The 18,421-nt window shown below is 20.0% G+C and overlaps 5 protein-coding genes across 5 annotated transcripts; all 5 read left to right on the top strand.

The window, feature by feature from the left end:
- Positions 1–2,437: 2,437 nt before the first annotated feature.
- Positions 2,438–3,495, top strand: PY17X_0400047 (PIR protein; the record flags this gene model as incomplete). Its single annotated transcript, XM_022955463.1, has 3 exons — positions 2,438–2,452; positions 2,575–3,318; positions 3,409–3,495. 3 exons carry the CDS (start codon positions 2,438–2,440, stop codon positions 3,493–3,495), a joined length of 846 nt encoding a protein of 281 aa, XP_022810867.1.
- Positions 3,496–5,724: 2,229 nt separating this feature from the next.
- On the top strand, positions 5,725–6,884 carry PY17X_0400045 (PIR protein; the record flags this gene model as incomplete). Its single annotated transcript, XM_022955468.1, has 3 exons — positions 5,725–5,739; positions 5,878–6,732; positions 6,822–6,884. The coding sequence occupies 3 exons, from the start codon at positions 5,725–5,727 to the stop codon at positions 6,882–6,884; spliced, it is 933 nt and encodes a 310-aa protein (XP_022810868.1).
- A 2,761-nt stretch (positions 6,885–9,645) lies between these two features.
- On the top strand, positions 9,646–10,726 carry PY17X_0400043 (PIR protein; the record flags this gene model as incomplete). Its single annotated transcript, XM_022955471.1, has 3 exons — positions 9,646–9,660; positions 9,768–10,550; positions 10,640–10,726. 3 exons carry the CDS (start codon positions 9,646–9,648, stop codon positions 10,724–10,726), a joined length of 885 nt encoding a protein of 294 aa, XP_022810869.1.
- Positions 10,727–13,128: 2,402 nt separating this feature from the next.
- PY17X_0400039 (PIR protein) lies at positions 13,129–14,248 on the top strand (the record flags this gene model as incomplete). Its single annotated transcript, XM_034637726.1, has 3 exons — positions 13,129–13,143; positions 13,280–14,056; positions 14,162–14,248. 3 exons carry the CDS (start codon positions 13,129–13,131, stop codon positions 14,246–14,248), a joined length of 879 nt encoding a protein of 292 aa, XP_034493373.1.
- Positions 14,249–16,565: 2,317 nt separating this feature from the next.
- Positions 16,566–17,581, top strand: PY17X_0400035 (PIR protein; the record flags this gene model as incomplete). Its single annotated transcript, XM_022955483.1, has 3 exons — positions 16,566–16,580; positions 16,700–17,428; positions 17,516–17,581. The coding sequence occupies 3 exons, from the start codon at positions 16,566–16,568 to the stop codon at positions 17,579–17,581; spliced, it is 810 nt and encodes a 269-aa protein (XP_022810871.1).
- Between the last annotated feature and the right edge of the window lie 840 nt (positions 17,582–18,421).

Here is an 18,421-nt window from a genome sequence, read left to right as displayed (position 1 = left end):
TGTTCTATGTAATCTATGTTTTGGGTTAGGGCTATATTTTTATTAATTTGTTTATAATTTGATAATATTTATTACCTCGTATGCTTAATTTGGGATGCTGTCTAAATATGCAATCAAAAAATGGGTATAAACTAATATGAAAGGGGCAATACCATAATTCTCATAAAGTATAATATATACAATTGAGTGTTCATGCCGATTTAATATGATTAAAATAAAATGTTTATATTGCATATGTGAAGTGATATTATGGTATATGAAATTGTCTATTATATAAAACTTGTTAATGAGGGGGTATATTGAATTATGGAGATTATAATATATAATGCATTTGTTTGATGAAAGATTTTATTTAGTAAAACTTATTATTTGTGTCATTATTTTGATTTAAGTTGTATTTTAACAATCAAACTGTAATAATAGATATTTATAAAATATCGATCGAGAATCGACAATATAGCATTATCTATATATATTATTATGCTTCTAAGATTTTTTGAAGTTTTAATTGTAGCTACTATTCTTTTGTATTAATAGAAGTTGCATTATATACTTTAATTTATATATCATAAGGTATAATAATATATTAATCGCTATTACATTTTAAACTCCATAGTTTTGAGGTATAAATAAATTGGAAATATATTATATTTTAAAATAATTAAAAAAATAAAATATAAGTATATAATAAAATTTATGTTATAGTTTGTTCTGATAATTATAAATAGTATGATAGATTGAATAGCGTTATTGTTCTAATATATATAATATTGTATCAATTACTAAAACTGAAATATGTTAAATTTTTGAAACATATACAATTATATATTAATGCAAAGTATATAGAAAAGGTATGAAATAATTAATTTGAACTAATAATATTTTTATTAGGTTATTATATATACAAAATATAAATCTATAATTTAAATAAATTGTTTTACAATATGATATACCTTCTAAAATATATACTTTAAAAAATAAAATACGGAAATATTCTACATTGATTTAAAGGATTCTTATTGAGTGCACTAATTGTTCCGTTGTACTATATAGTTACATAGCAGTAACAATAATAATAGTAATAATAATAGATAAAGTATTAAATACAAAAAAATCATTAAATCCATTTGATACACTATATGGGTATAAATTCATTATATATATTATTAAAGGTGTTATCAGATTAAATTGTATGTATACAAGATCAAATGAAATATTATAACATTTATTTAAGTATGCTTTAATGTGATAACATTAGACTACCAGTACCAAGCAAAATAATATTAATAACTCTATAGTTTCCTTAAAATATAGTTTATTATAAAATATAAAGGCAAACTATATATTTATAAAAGTAATAATTCTAAGTTATTTTTAATTTATACATGAATTAAAAACTTTAATGGTAGAAAATATAAGAAATAATTAAACTGTGTAGAATAGGTAAATCTTATATGGCTGCATCCTTGTCTTAAAAAAGCATACGTCCCTTATCTCTCCTATCTAAAAGGACAATATAATAATCTAATACACATAGTTTTCTATCATAATTTAAAATTTGTATCAATAATTATTTATGTGTTATATATTTAACATTTACTAAGTACTATTTTAAAAACGACCTACATATAAAAACTTATTTAAGTTTATAAATACGGGTTCAGTGCTAATTGCCGGTTTAACGGTGGAAAAATATGGAAAACATTATAAAATTACTAAATAAAGAATACTTCTAAATTGGAATATGTAGGAATAAAAATAAAGTTATAGAACTCATTAAAATGAATTATGAATTTATATACATTCATTAAAAACAATATAAATTTATATAATTTGCATAGAGATGTAAGTAAAATAACTTAATTTGAAAATACTATAATTTTAGTAAAACTGTGGTTTATTGTATTAGAAACAAGTATATAAAAGTTTAATATATTTAAAAAAATGACTATTTATATACTTTAAGGATTATAGTAATAATATAATTTTTATTTTTTTAGATTTATACAGCATTAAATTTTTTGAAGGACAATCATCAAAACATAAGATATAAATATATTCCTTTTCTATGTTCAAACATACTTTAAATTCTTTATAGAAGGACATCTATTTTTATAATAAAGTTATACCAGATGTTAGTAAGAATAGCATTTTTTGTATAAAATTCATTACATATATATTTAATAAAAATTGTATTAAGCAATTCTCTATTTAAGGTAACTTAGCTAATTAGCATAAACACTAATAAAACCTTTTTTTAGTAATAACATTATTTTATTATTCTATATTAATTTAATTATTGAAAAACATATATATATTTAACTACAGACAGCTGTTATATATTGGGTTAAAGTATTTATGTCACATATTGGGGGCATTGTATATAAAAGAACATGCCTATACTCAATTTACAAATCAAAAATAAAATCCCATTATAATGAATGTTGAAGTGGTATATAATTTTTTAATAATAATAATTTCCTTTACATTTTTTGATATTTTATTACATAAATATCATTAAACTTTATTTTAATAATTTGCGTTTTTATTAATTGTTTTTAAATGTTTTCTTAGTGTAAAAGGTTCAAGAATGTAAGGGAATGGTTATCTTATGATGTGGTTGTAGGAATTGATACAAATTTTGATAAAAATTTGAAAAAATATTGTAATGAAGGATCATGTGATGGTATTTTCGATAAAATTAATGCTGGATGTTTATATTTGTTGGATCAATTCTACAAGGATTGTGGTGTGACTCCCTCTCCTGCAAGAAATAACATCAATATTGTTGATTACATTTTGATATGGTTAGGGTATATGTTAAACCTTAACAAAATTAATGAAAACGTCACTACAGAGTTTTTTTATGAAACATATATATATAATGGTCAGAAGTATAATGAGAGAATAAAAGATGTTACTGGTTATCAGACTTATAATGATCTTATATATATAAAAGAAGATTTGATGAGTATTGATATTAAAGATATGTCTAAATTTTATGATGCATTTATATTATTATGTGACATTTGTACTGGGGTTAATGAAGAAAAGCAAAATTGCAATAATTTTTCGGAAAAAGCTAATGAATTTGCTAAAAAATATGATGAGCTTAATGAAGATTATTATAATGGTGAAGGCAGCCCCTATAATCAATTATTATCTACATTATCAAATGATTATTGTAATTTAAAAAATAAATGTAATCAATTTCCAACTCTTCCAACATATTCACGAAGATTCGTAATAAAAAGGACACTAATTCCAATTGCATTTATGATTGTTGCATTATCAATTTTCTTGGGAATTGAATATAAGGTAAATAATAAATCAATTAAACAATATATTCATCACTGATTAATTTGTGAATATAAATAAATTATACATTTTTTAAAATTTTTATATTAGTATTCGTCACTTGGATTTCGGAAACGATCTCAAAAACAATGTTTAAGAGAAAAAATAAAAAATATAATGAAGAAAATGATTCATTAATATATGATTCGAATATTAATAATGATTAATATATGTTAATAAGTTGTCTATTGGGAAGTAATTTTTGTATAATTTTTATATAGTTTTTATGTTGTGGAACCCATATTCGGGTTAGGGCTAAGTATTATATTGCATTTAATTTTTTATAACTTAAACACTAATTTAATATATGTACCATTCCGTATTCTTAATCACAGATAAAGTTAAAAATATGTACTCCCAAAGGAGCATTGCTATTAATATGAAAATAGTTACATCATATTTGTTCATAAGTTATAATATATATAATTGAGTGTTAATATATATTTAATATGATTAAAGTAAAATAACTATATTAGATATATTAATTCATATTATGCTATATCGCAATTATTTATTATATAAAGTTTGTTAATCATAATTATAATGAATTATGCATATCATAATATGTTTCTTTATTTTATGAAAATTTTATTTAGTAAAACGTATTATTTGTATCATATTTATTTTAATTTAAATCGTATTTTTATAACCGAACAGTATAATAATTTTATATATCAAAGTATAATTATAATTCGATTCATATTAATGATTATATTTTTAATGTTAATTAAGCATACTACTAATGTATAATAGATAATCATAAAATATAGATTCATAAATATCGATCGAGGATCGACAATATAACATAATCTATAAATTATTGTTATGCTTCTAACATTTTTTGAAGTTGAATTGTAGTTAATATTATCTTCTTGTATTAATAGAAGTTGCCTCATACGCTTTAATTTATCATAAAGGTAGAATTATATTAATTACTATTAATTTTTAAATTTTGAGGTATAAATATATTATATTTTAAAATAGTTAAAAAATAAAATATAAAAATATTATTAAAGTTTAATATTATAGATATGATGCATTATTATATGCCTATACATATAATCTAGAAATTACAAATAGTTAATATTAAAATATTATTTTATTGTGAAACCTTCATATAATTAAATATTAATTTTATCGAAAAGACAATAATACATTATATATTTGTTAATGATTCAATTTGGAATTTGTAGTTTTATATTCTAAAAATATGGATTAATGGAGAAATTGTTAAATACTTAATTAATATTAAATATCATTTATTATTCAATATTAACGCGTATTATATTATTATTGTTTTTTGTAGAATTAATAAAATATAGAATTTTTAATAAATTATTTGAAAGTATATACATTGATAACTATAACAATAAAATTTATAAAATAAAATGAATTATGTAGAACATTTAATGAATATTTATCTAAATTTATATATTAAAATAGCAATATATCTTATCTCTCTCCTCTTAAGGTAATATAAGAACCTAATTAAACATAGTTTTCTATTATACTTTAAAATATTATTAATATATATTTATATGTTAATATTTACTGAGCATTATTTTAAAAATAACATGCATTCAAAGACTTATTTAAGCTTATAAGTACGGGTTCAGTGCTAATTGTTTTAAAGAATGGAAAATATGGCAAAATGTATTATAAAATTACCCAATAAGGTATATTGGAATAAAAATAAAGTTATTGAGCACATTAAAATGAATTTTGAATTTATCTACATTCATTAAAAACAATATAAATTTATATAATTGCATAGAAAGGAAACAATGCAACTTAATTTGAAAATACTATAATTTTAATAAAGCATTGTATATAGTATTAGAAGCAAATATATAAAAGTTTAATATATTTTAAAAAATGATTATTTATATATTTTAAGGATTATAGTAATAATATAATTTTTATTTTTTTAGATTTATACAGTATTTAAGTTTTTGAAAGACAATCATTAAAACATAAGATATAAATATATTCCTTTTCTATGTTCAAACATACTTTAAATTCATTATAAATGTATATTCATTTTTATAATAAAGTTATACCAAATGTTAGTAAGAATGCATTTCTTGTATAAAATGCATCATATATATATTTAATCAAAAGTGTATTAAACAACCCTCTATTTAAGGTAATTTAGCTAATTATCATAAAATAAGTATAATATGATTTTAGTAATAATATTATTTTATTATTCTATATTAATTTAATTATTTAAAAAATTATAATATATTTAACTACGGACAGTTGTTATTTATAGGGTTAAATTATTTTCGTCACATATTGGTATAGTACATATAAAAACAGCATGATTTTATTCAATTTACAAATCAAAAATAAAATTCCATTATAATGAATACGCAAATGGTATATGCATTTTTTTAAAAAATAATAGTTTCCTTTACATTTTTTTATATTGTATTATATATAAATACCATCAAACTTTATTTTAATAAAATTTTTAATAATTCGCGTTTTTATTAATTGTTTTCAAATGTTTTTTAGTGTAAAGAGTTCCAGGAAGTAAGGAACTCGATTTCCGATGAATCGGAATATAAAGGAATCACTGAATTTGGTGATGATCACTTTTTAAATAAGTATTGTGATAGTAATCAATGTCATAGTGATTACGATAGAATAAGTGCTGGATGTTTATATTTGTTGGATCAATTATATAAGGATTCTGGTGTGATACCCTCTCCAAAAAATAGTAACCCCTATATTGTTGATTACATTTTGATATGGTTAAGTTATATGTTAAACCTGATCAACAGTAAAGAAGACAATATAACGGATTTTTATGGTTCACATATAAATAGCTGTGATAAGTATAAGACGGAAATAAGCGAATTAAAGAATCATTATCATGATTATGGTAATTATAATTATAAGGGTCTTATAGATAAAAGAAAGGATTTTTTGTATATGGATAGTAATATTGTACCTAAATTTTATGAAGCATTTAAATTATTATGTAATTTGTATAATGAACTTGATTATAACAATAAAAATTGCGAGAAATATTTGAAAGATAATAGTGAATTTTTTAAAAAATATAAAGAACTTAAAGATTCTGATATTACTAATAGCAGTCCATATAAAGAAATGTTGTCCACTTTATTAACTGATTATAATGATTTTAAAAAGGAATGTAACAGTATTTTATCCTATCTATCGGCAAAAGAAAAAGAAAAACCTGGACAAATACTTTTAGATAGTTCTGGAGAATATGTAGATAGTTTAGAACAAGGTATAGATAATTATGATGTTGCATCATCAAGTTCATCGATAGTAAGCAAATTAATTCCAATTTTATTGATATTTGGTGCAATACCTATTTTTTTGGGAATTTCTTATAAGGTAAATAATAAGGAATTAAAAAATTATTTTCATTATATATATGTAAACGTTAACAAAAAAATCATACGTTTCTTAACATTTTACATTAGTATTCGTTATTTGGATTTCGGAAAAGAGTTCAAAAACATTTAAGAAAAAAGCTAAAAAAATAAAGAAAAAAACTGATCATTAATAAATTATTCTGAATATGACGATTGATTTATCTTAAGAAAGTGTCTATTTCGAAGTAATTTTTGATCATAGTTTTTATATTGTTTTTATGTTGTGGGTCATAGTTGTGTTTGTGGAACCCATATTCGGGTTAGGGCTAAGTATTATATTGCATTTATTTTTTATAATTTGAGCAATAATTAAATATATGACCATTCACATATTTTTAATCACGCGGTAAAGCCTAAATATGCAACCAAAAAATGGGTACTACCATTAATATGAAAAGAGTCACATAAAATTTTTTCATAAATTATAATATATATAATTTAGTGTTCATATCAATTTAATATGATTAAAAAAATATCTATATTGCATATATTAATTCATATTATGATATATCATAATTATTTATTATATAAAGTTTGTTAATCATAATTATATTGAATTATGCATAACATAATATGTTTCTTTGTTTGATAAAACATTTTATTTAGCAAAAATTATTTGTATCATTTTTTTTAATTTAAATTATATTTTGATAACCAAACAGTATAATAATATTATATATCAGAGTATAAATTATATTGGATTCATTTGGAACAATTGTCTACATTATAATATATCTACAGGTTAATGGGAATATTTTTATTGTTAATTAAACATATTACCAATATATAATAGGTAGTCATAAAATATAGATGCATGGAATATCGATCGAGACTCGACAATGTAACATTGTCTATAAAATATGATTATGATTCTAATATCTTTATTAATACATAAAAAATACACTATATATACAATATTTTTTAAGTTTGAATTATAGTTACTATTCTCTTGTTGTATTCCCTTTATATTTTTATTAAAATTAATTAGTAATAATAGAAGTTGTTTTATATGCTTTAATTTATTTATCATAAGGTATAATAATAGATTAATCACTATTAATTTGTAAATTTTAAAGATATGAGGTATAAATAAATTATATTTAAAATAGTTAAAAAAAAAAAATATAAATATATTAATAAAATTTAATATCATATTTTATTCTAATAATTATAAATAATATCATAGATATAATTCGTTATTATTATATACTTATACATATAAACTAGTAAAATGGTATACCAATAAATAATACTGAAATATGTTAATTTTGGAAATATATACAATTATATATTAATGCAAAGTATATAGAAAAAGTATGTAATAATTAATTTAATTTGAATTAATATCATTTCTATTAGGTTATTATATATATAATTCACAAATATATAATTTAAATATATTGTTATTACGAAACAATATGTTCTAAAGTGTTATACTTTAAAACAATAAAACAAGGAAAAATATTAATTGGATTAAAGTATTCTTCTTGAGTGAATTAATTATTTCGTTGTACTATACAGTGATATAGCAGTAACAATACTAATAGTAATAACAATAGATAAAGTATTAAATACGAACAAATATGTTTATTTAATAAACTACATGGGTATAAATTCATTATATATATCATTAAACGAGCGATAAAATTAAAATTGTATCTATACAAAATAAAATGAAATATTATAACATTTATTTAAGTATGATTAATGCGATAACATTAGACTAATATTACCAAGCAAAATAATATTAATAATTCTATAGTCTTCATAAAATATAGTTTTTCATCATAGAACTTAAATATAGTTTATTATAAAATATAAAAGCAAACTATATATTTAGAAAATAATTCTAAGTTATTTTTAATGTATACATTAATTGAAAGTTTTAATGGTAAAAAATATAAAATATAATTAAACTATGTAGAATAAATAAATCTTATATTGCTACATCCTTGTCTTAAAAAAGTATAATTCCCTTATCTCTCCTATCTAAAATGTGAATATAACAATTTAATTACGCATAGTTTTATATTATACTTTAAAATTTGCATCAATACTTATTAATTTGTTAATATTTAATATCTAATAATTATTATTTTAAAAAAATATTTACATTCAAAGGTTTATTTAAGCTTATAAATATCAAAATAAGCATGGGTTTAGTGATAATTGTCGTTTTAAACCGTGGAAAAGATGTGCAAAATATATTATAAAATTGCCCAACAATGTATATTTCTAAATTAAAGTATATAGGAATAAAGATAAAGTTATTGATTTATTAAAATGGATTATGAATTTATCCATATTAAATAAAAATAATATTAAAATTATGTATATGCAATTAAAAAAGTGAACAATGCAACTTAATTCGAAAATAATATAATTTTAGAAAAAACAGTATTATATATTATAAGAAACAAGCATATAAAAATTTAATATATTTTAAAAAATTATTATTTATATACTTTTAAGGATCATAGTAATAATATAATTTTTTATTTTTTAGGTTATACAATATTTAACTTTTAGGACGTTATTTATTTTCTTTATTAAAGCATATCTATAAGAAGATATATTATAAATTCATTACAATGCTACTTTAATTTTTATAATAATGCTCATATGAAAGTTATTAAGGATGACAATTTATACAAAATTGTATTTAACATTCCCAAAATAAGGCAATTTATCTAACTACCATAAAAGTATAGATTGTTTCATATTATCTTTAAATTGATATTAAGAATAATAAAAATATTTTTATCTACAGATAATTTCTGTATATAGGGTTAACTTAGCGTATTACCTATTTTAGCATATATATAATATGATATCCCATTAACCTAGAGATTATAAATTATATTCCATCACAATGAATGATTCTATAGTATGTACATTTTTTGATATTATATTTCCTATAAACTCCATTAATTTTTATTTTAATATCATTTTCTTAATACATATTTTTATCCTTTTTTTTAAATGGTTTCTTAGTGTTTAAACTTTGATGTTTTGAGGGATCGTTTACCTGATGAATTGGGCCAAATCGGAAAACTTGAGCTTAAAACTATTAAAAATTACAAAAAGTACTGCCCTAAGGAAGACTGCAATAGTGAACTCGATCAAATTACGATTGGATTTTTATGGTTACTTGAACAATGTTATTCTGGATTCGTAAATAAAACTCATAATGAAAATAATACAAATTCATTTTTTCTGTATATGATTTCATGGTTTAGTTACAAATTAAAGCAAAAGTCAGGGCACAGTTCCACCAAAATAAACGATTTATATATTAAACATATAAAAAATAATGATAAATATAATAGTTTTACAGATCCTGCCTATAAAATTGGAGATCTTAAGGAATTCATGGATAAACGAAATGATTTTCTGAACATTGATATTGAAGATATGTCTAAATTTTATGATATATTTAAATTATTATGTAGTATGTATGGTAATGTTGAAAAGAATCAAAAAGGCGAAACATTGTCAAATAATGCTATTGATTTTGTTAAAAAATATCAAGAACTTAATAAAGTTTATGGTATTATTGAAGAAAGTCCCTATAATAAAATATTGTCTACTTTATCAAATGATTATAATAATTTAAAAAATAACTGTAAAAATTGTTCACCCCTTCCAGAGATAACAGAAAACATTTCTGCATACATATCTGGAAATACATCATCAAGTTCGTCGATAGGAAGCAAGTTCTTTACAGTTTTATCGATATTTGGTGCAATAGCATTTTTTTTGGGAATTTCTTATAAGGTAAATAATAAGGAATTGAAAAAATATTTTCATTATATATATGCAAACGTTAACAAAAAAATCGTACATTTCTTAACATTTTATATTAGTATTCATTATTTGGATTTCGGAAACAAGCTCAAAAACAATATTTAAGAGAAAAAATAAAAAATATAAAGAAGAAAATGAATCATTAATATATGATTTGAAGAGAGTGACTATTTCAGGAATAGTAATAATGATTTACATATTTTAAAAAACTGTCTTTTAAAGAGTAGTTTTTGCATAATTTTATATAGATTGTATGTTGTGGGTCAGGGTTGTGCTTGGGGAACTCATGTTTGGGTTAGGATTAAGTATTATATTGTATTTAATTTTTTATAATTTGAACACTAATTTAATATATATATTATACCCGTATTTTTAATATCGAGATGAAGTCTAAATATGCACCCCCTAAAGGGGTACTGTCATTAATATGATAAGGGACACAACAGTTTTTCCATAAAGTATAATATATATAATTGAGTGTTCACGCCGATTTAATATGATTAAAATAAAATGTATATATTGTATATATTAATATGGATATTGATTTTATATGAATTCATGCTATGCTTTATCATAATTCTATTATATAAGTCTTGATAACCCAGAGCTATATTGAACTATCCACATCATAATATACAATACATCTCTTTGTTTGGTGAACACATTAATTTAGTAAAACTTATTATTTGTATTATTATTATTTTTATTTAAATTGTATTTTAACAACCGAACTGTAATAATAGATATTCATAAAATATCGATCGAGAATCGATAATACAGCGTTATCTATAAAAAGCATTTTATGCATCTAACATTTTTAATAATCAATAAAAATATGCATATTAATAAAAAATTACATTATAAATATATGTATACTATCCTTTTAATTTTATGCTAAAGTTTTAAATTTAAATAATAGAGATACTTATATATACATTAATTTATTTACCATAAAGGTATAATATTATATTAGTCACTTAAATTTTTAAACTTTATAGTTATGAGGCATAAATAAATTATATTTTAAAATAGTTAAAAAAATAAAATATAAGTATATTAATAAAATTTAATATTATAGTTTGTTCTAATAATTATAAATAATATGATAGATAAAATTATTTTATTATTATATGACTATACATATAATATAGTAAATTACAAATAATTAATATTAAGATACTGTTTTATTGTGGAAACTTCATATAATTAAACATTATTATTATCGAAAAGACAATTAATAATACATTATAAAGGTATCAATGTTATATATTTGTTAAAAATATAATTTGGGAGATGTAGTTTTATATTCTAAAAAACTGGATAAATAAAGAAAAGGTTAAAAACTCAATTAACGTCAAAAGTCTTTTTATTATTTCATATTAACACGTATTATATTATCGTTGTTTAATAAATAATCTTTAATTACAAATAGCATTGCTTTATCATAAAATTAATATAATATAGATCTTTTAATAAACTATTTGAATATATATACATTGATAACTATAACAATAAAATATATAAGATAAAATTAACTATACAGAACAATTAGCGAATGTTTATCTAAATTTATATATTAAAAGAGCAAAGATATCTTATCTCTCTCCTCTCAAAGTGCAATATACCAACCTAATACATATAGTTTTCTATTATACTTTAAAATTTGCATAAATACTTATTTATATGCTAATATTTAATATTTACTATGTATGATTTTTAAAACAATATACATTCAAAGACTTATTTAAGCTTATAAATACGGATTCAGTATTAATTGGTGTTTTAAACTATGGAAATAATACGCGAAATATATTCTATAATTATCTAATACGGAATATTTATAAATTGAAGTATATAGAAATAAGAATAATGTTATAAGACTCATTAAAATAAATTATGAACTTATTTATATTAAATAAAAAAATATAAATTATGTAATTTACATAGAAAGTGGAGCATGTAGCTTAATTTGAAAATACTATAATTTTAGAAAAAACTATATTATATATTATAAGAAACAAGTATATATAAATTTAATATATTTTAGAAAATTATTATTTATATGGTTTTAAGGATTATAATAATAATAATAATAAAACTTTTTTATTTTTAAATTTATACAGTATTTAAGTTTTAGAATTGAAATCATTAAAACAGAAGATATAAATATATTCCTTTTCTATGTTTAAACATACTTTAAATTCTTTATAAAAGGATATTAATTTTTATAATAAAGTTATACCAGAAGTTAGTAAGAATAGACTTTTTTGTATAAAATGCATCATATATACATTTGATCAAAAATGTATTAATCAACCTCTATTTAAGGTAATTCAGATAATTATCATAAAATGGAATAAAACGTTTCTTTACTAATAATATAATTTTACTATGTATAATAATTTAATTATTAAAAAGTTATAATATATTTAACTACAGACAGTTGTTATATATAGGATTAAAGTATTTATGTCACGTATTGGGGGCAACGTATATAAAACAACATGATTCTACTTAATTTACAAATATAAAACTAAATTTCATCACAATGGATAAGGATGTGGTATATGCATTTTTTAATAATAATAATTTCCTTTACATTTTTTGATATTGTATTATATATAAATATCATTAAACTTCATTTTAATAAAATTTTCAATAATACATGTTTTTATTAAATGTTTTAAATTTTTTTTTAGTTTAATAACTTCATTTATGTAATGACGAATTTAGAATATGATTCGAATAAAAAAAACTATAAATTTAAAGATGCTGATAATTTCAAAGAGTATTGTACTGGTGGTTGTGATAATGATCTCGACAAAATTAATGCTGGATGTTTATATTTTTTTAATGCATTCTTTAAGAATTCTGATTTGTTTTCGAAATATGCAAACAATTATATGAATATTGTTGAATACATTATGATATGGTTAAGTTATATGTTAACCCTAAAGGAAAATAATAATAGCAGCGTCAGCCATCTACAACATTTTTATACTACATATATAAATGGTAGTGATCAGTATAAAAACTCTATAATTAGTGTTGAAGATAATAGCAGTTATAAGGATCTTTTAAATAAAAAAAATTATTTTTTGGATATTAAAGATATATCTAAATTTTATGAAGCATTTAAATTATTATGTGAAACGTATACTGAATTTGATGAAAAAAAGAAAGATTGCACAAAATGTTTGGGAAAAGCTATTAAATTTGCTGAAAAATATGAAGAACTTAACAAAGATCCTAACATTACTAATGACAGTTCACATAATAAAATATTATATACTTTATCAACTGATTATAATAAATTAAAAGACAAATGTAGCAATAGTGCATCTCTTCCAGAAATATCAATAAACATTTATGCACAAATGTCTGGAGTTACATCAAGTTCGTCGATAGCAAACAAATCATTTATAGTTTTATCGATATTTGGTGCAATAGCATTTTTTTTAGGAATTTCTTATAAGGTAAATAATAAGGACTTGAAAAATATAGCGTTTTTAAATAATATTTTCATTAAATATACGAAATGTTAACAAAAAAATCATATGTTTCTTAACATTTTATATTAGTATTCGTTATTTGGATTTCGGAAACGATTTCAAAAACAAAAATTAAGAGAAAAAATAAAAAATATAAAGAAGAAAATGAATCATTAATATATTATTCGAATATTAATAATGATTAATACATGTTAAGAATCTGTCTACTGGGAAATAATTTTTGTATAATTTTTATATTGTTTTTATGTTGTGGGTCAGGGTTGTGTTTATGTAACCCATATTCGGGTTAGGGCTAAGTATTATATCTGTATTTAATTTTTATAATTAAACACTAATTTAATATATGTACTATACTCGTATGTTTAATCACAAGATGAAATGAAAAGTCCAAATATCCAGCCAAGAATGGCCATAAGCTAATATGTAATGAATTGCGTAACATGTTTTATAAGTTATAATATACATAATTGAGTGTTCATGCCGATTTAATATGATTAAAATAAAATGTCTATATTGCATATATTAATATAGATATTGATTATATATGAATTCATATTATGGAATATAATAATTGACTATTATATAAAACTTGTTAATCAGGGACTATATTGAATTATGCATACCATAATATGTTTTTTTATTTAGTGAGAATTTTATTTAATAAAACTTATAACTTGTATCATATTTATTTTGATTTAAATCATGTTATCGAGCTGAACTGTAATAATAGATATTCATAATATGTAGATGCATGAAATACCTATCGAGAATCGAAAATACAACATTATCTATAAAAGGAATTTTATGCATCTAACATTTTTAATAATCAATAAAAATATACATATTAATAAAAAATTAAATTATAGATATATGTATACAATCCTTTTAATTTTCGGTTATATATAGTATCATTTTATGTTAATGTTTTAATTAATATTGATAGAAATAGTTATATATACATTAATTTATTTACTATAAAGGTATAATATTAGATTGGTCATTATTAATTTTTAAACTTTATAGTTTTTAAGTATAAATATATTACATTTAAAATTTTAAAAAAATAAAATATAAGTATATTAATAAAATATAATGTTATATTTTGTTATAATAATTATAAATAATGTGATAGATATAATACGTTATTATTATATGCCTATACACATAATTTAATAAAATACTCTATCAATAATTAATATTGAAATATTGTTTTATTGTGGAACCTTCATATAATTAAACATTAATATTATCGAAAAGACAAATAATACATTATAAAGATATTAATGATTATATTTTTGTTAAAGATTCAATTTGGGAAATGTGGTTTTATATTATAAAAATTTGGATCAATAGTGAAATGGTTAATGACTCAATCAACGTTAAATTTCTTTTTATTATTCCATGTTAACGCGTATTATATTATCATTATTTTACCATAGAATTAATAAAATATAGAAAATTTAACGAATTATTTGGATATATATCTATTGATAACTATAACAATAAAATATATAAGATAAAAGTGAACAATGCATAGCATTTAAAGAATATTTATCTAAATTTATATATTAAAAGAGCAAAGATATCTTATCTCTCTCCTCTCAAAGTGCAACATACCAATCTAATACATATAGTTTTCTATTATACTTTAAAATATTATTAATATATATTTATATGTTAATATTTAATATTTACTATGTATTATTTTAAAAATAATATACATTCAAAGGCTTATTTAATCTTATAAATACTGGTTCAGTGCTAATTGTTGTTTTAGAGAGTGGAAAAGATGGGAAAATATATAATAAAATTCCCAACAGAGAATACTTATAAATTAGAACATGTAGAAATAAATATAAAGTTATTTAATGCATTAAAATTATTTTTTAATTTATCTATATTAAATAAAAATAATATAAATTTATATAATTTGTATAGAAAATGGAGCATGTAACTAAATTTGAAAATGCTATTATTTTAGAAAAAACTATAATATATATTATAAGAAACAAGTATATACAAATTTAATATATTTAAAAAATTACTATTTATATACTTTAAGGATTCTAATAATAACTTTCTTAATTTTTTATATTTGTGCAGTATTTGAGTTTTATGATGTTGTTTGTGTTCTATATTAAAGCATATGTATATATTTTTTAAATTCATTATAAAAGTATATCCATTTTTATAATAAAGTTATACCAAATGTTAGTAAGAATAGTATTTTTGTATAAAATGTATTATGAAACCCTCTATTTAAGATAATTTAGCTAAATGTCATAAAATAAGTATAATATGATTTTAGTAATACTAATGTATTATTATTTTATATGAAGTTAAAATTAAGAATATATCTAACGAAAGATAATTGGTATGTAAAGAGCTTAAGTAAATATAACATATATTTATGCAATATATATAAATAACATCATCCCACATAATCTCCAAATTATAACGGAATTTCATTATAATGTCTTATAAAGTGGTATATATATTTTTTCTTATATTATTCGTATGTTGCATTCCTATAAATTATATTAATTTTAATTTTAGTTACATTTAAATTAATACGTTTTTTGTTTAATTTGCAAAATATATTCGTAGTGTAAATCAATTAATGATATTGATAATTATTTTGTTGATGATCCGAAGAACCCGGGAGAATATAATATGAATATATTACATACGTATTGCTCTGATGGGAACTGTAGTAATTATGAAGAAAAGATTATCTCTGGTTTTATAATATTACTAAATACGCTTGATGATGATACTATAGATGGTGATATACTTGTTGAATACGCTATTTTATGGTTAAGTTATAGACTAAATCAAAAAACAGAAAGTGAAACCACTACATTAAACGATTTTTATAGTTTCTATATAGAAGAAAATAGTCAATATAAGGATAATATATCTACTGATAATAAGATTAATAAAAATATTATAGAAAAACAAATAAAATCGATGAATATAGATATTAAAGATATATCTAATTTTTATGATGCATTTAAATCATTATGTAACATGTATAGTGAATTTGATCCAAAAAAAAATACTGAATGCAAAACATGTTTAGAAACTGCTGGAGAATTGGTTGAAAAATATGAAAAACTTAAAAATGCTTTAGATATTAATAAAGGAAGTTCTTATTATAAATTATTGTCTAGTTTATCAAATGATTATAAAATTTTTGAACATAATTATAATGCTGAATGTAATAATGTCTCACCACTTGTAGCTTGTCCACGAAGTTCAGTAACAAAAAATACACTAATTACAATTGCAATTATATTTGTTGCAGCATCAATTTTATTGGGAGTTTCTTATAAGGTAAATAATAAGGAAATTAAAAATTATTTTGATTATATATGCAAATTTTAACAAATAAATCGTATACTTCTTAACATTTTATATTAGTATTCGTTATTTGGATTTCGGAAACGGTCTCAAAAACAACATTTAAGAGAAATGCTAAAAAAATAAAGAAGAAACTGATCATTAATATATTATTAGAAGAGTAGTGATTATTCCAGGATTAGTAATAATGGTTGATATATTTTAAGAAATTGTTTATTTCGAAGTAATTTTTGGTCACAATTTTTGCATAATTTTTATATAGTTTTTATGTTGTGGAACCCATATTCGGGTTAGGGCTAAGTATTATATTGCATTAATTTTTTATAATTTGAACGCTAATTAAATACATGTACTATATCCGTATATTCAATCATGAGAAGTCCAAATATGTAACAAAAAAGGGGGTATATCCATTAATATGAAAGGAGTAGCATAACATATTTTGTAAGTTACAACGTATATTTCTAATTTGTTCATATATATTATAACTTTGCATTATATTTTTTTGTTACTATTTTTTGGCTAACCATATATAAGAATCATTATTATATATTATATAAGACTTGTAAGCCCATAATTATATTCAATTATGCATAACACAATATGTTTCTTTATTCCATGAAGGTTTTATTTAGTAAACTTTATTATTTATATCATATTTATTTTTATTTATATTATGTTATACAACTGAACTGTAATAATAGATGTTCATAAAATATAGATGCATGGAATATCGATCGAGAATCGACATTGTAACATAGTCTATAAAATATAATTATGCTTCTAACATTTTTTGAAGTTTTAATTATAGTTACTATTCTTTTTTTGTATTTTACATTTGTATTAAAACTAAATAGTAATAATAGAAGTTGTTTTATACACTTTAATTTATTTATCATAAGGTATAATAATAGATTAATCACTATTAATTTGTAAGTTTTAAAGATATGAGGTATATATAAATTG

Source organism: Plasmodium yoelii (assembly GCF_900002385.2).
Source record: "Plasmodium yoelii strain 17X genome assembly, chromosome: 4".
Classification (NCBI taxonomy): Eukaryota; Apicomplexa; class Aconoidasida; order Haemosporida; family Plasmodiidae; genus Plasmodium; species Plasmodium yoelii.
This window is presented reverse-complemented; position numbering and strand designations above follow the sequence as displayed.